General features: G+C 37.9%; 1 protein-coding gene across 1 annotated transcript in view; it reads right to left on the reverse strand.

Annotated features, from left to right (window-relative positions):
* LOC141443116 (clotting factor C-like) overlaps positions 1-1,896 on the reverse strand; it is a 29,492-nt gene extending 27,596 nt beyond the window's left edge. Inside the window, exon 1 of the mRNA XM_074108327.1 lies at positions 1,825-1,896. Within this exon, the coding sequence (XP_073964428.1) occupies positions 1,825-1,858 (34 nt within the window). The 5' untranslated portion in view covers positions 1,859-1,896. The remainder of the gene's footprint in view (positions 1-1,824) is intronic.
* Between the last annotated feature and the right edge of the window lie 4,104 nt (positions 1,897-6,000).

The raw sequence follows: 6,000 nt of genomic DNA on the forward strand, positions 1-6,000 counted from the left end.
TTTCAACAATATTCCTGACGTATGAAAGACATTCGATACCTTGGAGCTCAAAGGGCGTAAAGGACATTTGGGCGTAAAGGCACTCTCTATGGCATCTTATACAGATTTTTTTTTCTCTATCGATGTGTATAATCCACGAAAGGAAATTCGTTCAAAAATGTCTTATACGACCTGTGTTGTTGAGTGTTAAGTGTCTATAATGCCAGCAGAATTTCCCCGCTGTATGGCCAGCGCTATCTGCTGAACCTGGTACGACCCGGAATGGTGGTCGAAACCCTTGTCTCACAGCCTTCGGCCCAGCTCCCACACCAAAGATTTGGCTTCAGTCCCCAAGGACCAGCCGTTTGTAGTCGGTGCATTGCTAGTTGTAATTGGAACTGACATTTTCATTTTATGCAACCAAGTTGCACAATAAAATAAAGATTTAAAAAAAAACTCTAAAATACATTTTTTTACCGTAAAACAGTGTTTTCCGTTCACATACATAATTCACATTTTGCTGTTGCAATTAATTTCACTTCAAACACACTTCACTAAATACAGGGTGACCGGCAATTCGACCTATTCCTTGAAAGGGGTTATTTTAGAAATTATTTGCAATTCGACTTCAACTAAAGTAGCGTTTCCACCAATAATGTGCGAGGATGTATTGCGAAGGATGTGTTTTTCGTCAACCAATAGAAACGCTTCATTTACCCATCCTCGCACAGCACCGCTTTGGTGGAAACAGCTGAGCGGAGCGAGGCGAGGTAAATGAAGCGTTACTATTGGTTCTTATAATAGTACATTACTGCAGAGGCCAGGAAAGAAAGGCTTGCAGGCCGAGTTTATAGACGGCCGAGCGAAGCGAGGCCGGATAGGTATACGAGGCTGGCATGTTCTTTCACGCCGAGGCTTTTATAGTGCTTTTCTCAAACATGCACTAAAATATATAAAAACTCCTAGAAATCAATGTTTTATTCGTAAGACAACTAAAATTGTACCAGACTCAAATTATAACTGCCATATACTCATATATATTTTAAAACGTTAAAATAATCCCAATAAAATCAAATTGCTATAAAACATGTTAATATTTATAACTGACTGCAAAAATAAAAATACACGTTTCTAAACGAAACTTTTGAAATGACAATGCTACTACTACTAATACTAGCAAAATGGCTAAAGCCCAAGTCCAGTCAACCAAAGAAAAAAGACAATGACACTTGTAAATTTTCCGGCCAAAACTTTTTTTTATGGTGTTTGCTGTTCGGCTTTTAGTGCACGAACTTTTAATACACGAACTGCAGCCCATTTAATCAGCAACATTAATACTTTATTATGTAAATTAAATTGTACCTAATTTGACGTAAAGCGCGTCGGTAATATTTATATATTTAAATAAAGAATATTCATAGTCCTGTGAATTTATTCAGTAACTAATAAATTAACCATAGAAATTCAGATTATTAATTTCAAGTTGATCTTCGCAGGTTAGCTGGCAAGAACTGGATGAGACTGGCCGAGGATCGTGCTCATTGCGTGCAACTGGAGAGGCCTATGTCCAGCAGTGGACTAAGATAGGCCGTGATGATGATGATGATGATGATGAATTTCAAGTCGTGTATACATAATGGCCTTTATCGTGGATATTTGACGTTTCGCATTGAAACAAGACTGTTGTATTGCAGGCCTAGGCCTGCAACAGTATATTTTGAAGCCTGTTTGAGAAAAACACATTCCTCGCAACACATCCTCGCACATCATTGGTGGAAACGCTGCTTTACTGTTTATGTCACCTACGCATTACATAACATACTTAGCAATGTATTATTTACTCACCGACCAGAAGATATAAGCAGTAAGATATGTGCATAATCACAAGATACGTCCGCTCCTTCGGACCTCCTCGGACAACTAAAGCGGCATCAAGTTTTTTTGACAGACTTCAAAAAAAGCAGGTCATCAATTCGGTTTTTTTTTATTATCATTATTATTATTATTTTTTAGGTTTGTTACCTCAGAACTGCGTTATTTGTGAACCGATTTGAAATAAATTTTTTCGTTCCTATACGAATACCTTCAATTAGGTCACATAAGCACCAAATCAGGATCTGATTGATTGGATCCTAAGGAAATCGAGGGAACTCTTCAATTATTGTAGGGACACCTATGGTAAGTTGGATATATTTAGTAGTAACTAAAACGGATTCTTCTCAGCAGAGGTTTTTCCGAACCGGTGGTAGATTTTTTTTTGACATTCATAAGTGCTTGTTATAGCCTAAATTGAATAAAGATATTTTGACTTTGACTTTGACTTTGACTTTGACTTTGACTTTGACTAACTCGTGCATTTGCTTTTGAAAATCATCATTTGGTGAAGTAGATCTGATGATGAAGACCGCAGTTGACCATCGGAGTTACTTCGAGTACCTACTCAATAACAAGTACCTCGCGGGTTGAATTTCAAATACTTTATTACAGTTGCTAAGCAATTTATGCTCATCGTAATGCATATGGTGAAATGGAACGGTTGGTGAAGCACTAGGACTCCATAATGAACGTCTCTGCATCGGGAAAAACAATATTTCGTAAAAGGTGACCAGCAGTTGAAATTAAACTATTGTATCCTACAAATAAATAAGATTGTATCTTAGATTTTTTAAACACAAGAAAGCGTAAAAAAATGGTATATCATAAAGTTGAACCGACTACAAAAAACCATGAAAATTATTTTCTACCAATCTGAAGTCGGTGCCTCAGCACGAGCCAGCAGGAGTGATTGAAGCCCGATATATAGTTATAGTATGATGGTGAGGTCTGTAGACGACTATAGGTCCACTCCTGCTGGCTCGCCCTCCGGCGTCTTACGTCAAAGTCGTAAAATGTCCAGTGTCGAAATTGCGTCCACATCGTAAGAGGTCCATGTCTTACAGCGTCTAAGTCGTGCCACGTCCAAGTCTCGGGTGGTCCAAATCGCGAAATGTCAAAGTAGTGAAATGACAATCAATCTTTACTAATGTCTATGTCTCGGACGGTCCCAATCGCGAAATGTCAAAGTAGTAAAATGTCCAATCTTTACTAATGTCTGTCTCGGACGGTCCTAATCGTGGAATTTCTAAGTATTAAAAAGCGGCCAAGAGCGTGTCGGACACGCCCAAGATAGGGTTCCGTAGCCATTACGAAAAAAATCAAGTAATATTATGTGCGTTATAACACAATTAAAACACTTACTACAGTCTTAAAATCTATTACCAGAAAAAGAGCGTATCTTCACGGCACTTACGTCCTTTTGTTGAGAAGCGCAGTTTTTCGGCAATAACTCAAAAACGGTATATCCGATCATGTTGAAACCAATTTTCGTTGAAAGTATTTATTAAGCGTTACCTTTCCATATTTTTGCATATTTTTTGGACAAACGGTTTACAAGATAGAGGGGGGGGGACACACAATTTTTGCTACTTTGGGAGCGATTATTTCCGTAAATCTTCACTTAATCAAAAAAGTTTTTGAGAAACCTTATTATCTTTTCAAAAGAGCTGTCGAACTATGTGCCACACGTTGATACGAGTTAAAAAAAAAACTGTTTTTTTTTTTCAATTTCTGTTACGTGCATGGAGTCGGGTTTACTTTATTGTTAAAAAAATTCGTACTATGTACTATTAATATCAATTTACAACCTGGCATTTAACTACCTGGTTACGATCTTGACATTCTACTACTTGGTTATTTTACGAACTTGACATTCTACTACTTGGTTATTTTACGACCTTGGCATTCTACTACCTGGTTATTTTACGACCTTGACATTCTACTACCTGGTTATTTTACGATCTTGACATTCTACCACCTGGTTATTTTACGATCTTGACATTTTACTACCTGGACATTCTTCGACCTGGGCACGTGGACATTTTACGACTTTGACGTAAGACGCGACTATGTCACGCATAATTTGTCTGTCAGATTGAGAGGATCTAAATGGTCTACAATAGATAATAGGACGGGGATCAGTCACATCTATTACCATCTCGTGGTTGTTTACCTTACCTAATTCCTTTACATTCCTAGCTACACAGTCACTGTATTCTCTAAATAACCTAATAAGCTCTGTGTGATGAGAATCAGCATCAATTTCCGTTTCACCAATGTTACCGCAAAATTCGATAAATTTGCTAGCATAATCAAACTGCAACACGTCACCTATACGTGAATAAATTAAATCAGGGCGTTCTGTCACATTCCGTCCAATTAAGATATCACATCCTATCAAATCATCTATTACGTAAAAATCGTTTTTTTCCATGCGCACTGAATCAAGTTTTAAAGTGACATTAATCACGTCAGTAACAATTTTTGTCGACTGCTTTGAAAAACCTTGTAAAGTGACTACCCAGGGTAGTTTGACAGAGCCTAAGCCGTGTAATTTTATCAATGACTCGGAAATTAGAGAACAGCTACTGCCGGTATCTACAAATGCGTTATGGACCAAAACATCATTTAGAACTACCTCCTTTACAAATTTATTTCTAGCGTTCGACGATGAGAAAAATTTTGTTTCTTGTTTATCTGGTTTTTCTTCCGCTTTAATATTATTTTTATTGTGATAACAAGCGGACTCGACGTGTCCCGTTTTTCCGCAACAATCATATTTAACACTACATTGACTGCGTTTGTGGTTACCGCCGCATGTAAAACATTTAATTACCCTACGGGCATTTATTTGTGACTTAGTATCATTAACGGGAACGGAATTAGATGGAACGACCCTGTTACTTGTTGCATGTGGTGCTGAATTACCGGTAAAATTGGTGGCAGATTGAGCTTGAGTTTGCTTTGGCATTAAATTGCTAGACTGTTTCTTTGATTTATAAACTCTGCCATGTAGGGCACTAGCTAATTGATCGCACGTCTTATAACTATTTGCCTCTATATTTCCATCGCCAATATTTCCAAGAATTATTGATATGATATCTAGCTCTGAAAAATTAAGGCGTAATCGGTCAATCCTACATTTTTGGTCAAAATAAAATTCGTATAATGATTTATTGTCGGATGGTTTGCATTCTACTACATCTTTTAAAAGTTCGAACATGTTTCTTTGTATTTGAAAACTACCTGATAATTTGGTATGCCAATCAGACCACTTCCACGTGGGCCATCGATTATTGCTACGTAACAAGGAATCGTACCATGTTTTAGCTGGCCCTTTTAGTTTATTTAATGCTTGATAACGGGTCGTATCATCAGACCAAGAAAACGTTTTTGCGTATTATTGAATAATACTAAGCCATGCATCAATGTCGTCTTTTAAAGGGTCGAACTCGGGCACAGGGCGGCCACGCCGTACAAAATACGCGTTCTTGAATCTACATAGGCACGACGACGTCTGTACACGCGTCAATGTGTGCGTAAGCTGCACAGGGCTGACTATTGCAAAACCGTATACGAGTATAAGTGCTACCGATGACATTTAAAGGTACTCATCTGTAGGTATGGCTTAGATATGTGCAAATAAATGTAATCGTTAGTCTTACCTATTTCGAGGGTATTCTGACAAAACAAAATAAGTGCATTTTTTTTAAAGTTACATACATAGGCATACTCAATGTTTTCTGCTTTATTTATCTAGCAAAACCGTATAAAAAATAAATATTGTGCACTTATCCGGTTCTGCCAGAATATCCACGATTTATTTAAACCTACTTAAAATGTGCCTGTCGTATTTTAAGCATTATCATTTTCAATTACAATAGATATACCGTCTACAAACTTAAAAGAATCATTCGGTAGGTAGTTATTTCATGTATTAATCGCGTTAATTTCAGAAATCACTATTTATTAGAAAAAGGAAGTAGGTAGGGTACCGTTACGATTTCGCAAAATGATTGCTCCCGAACTTAGTGCCGTGCGGCCGACATACATCGCGTCGCGCACCCGACTGCTTTCCTGCGGTTTTCCTGCAATCTGCGCTTGAGGGGTGGGGTAACTCGAACCGGTGCGGGGCGGAGCGTGGCC

Source organism: Choristoneura fumiferana, chromosome 26 (genome assembly GCF_025370935.1).
Source record: "Choristoneura fumiferana chromosome 26, NRCan_CFum_1, whole genome shotgun sequence".
Taxonomy (NCBI): Eukaryota; Metazoa; Arthropoda; class Insecta; order Lepidoptera; family Tortricidae; genus Choristoneura; species Choristoneura fumiferana.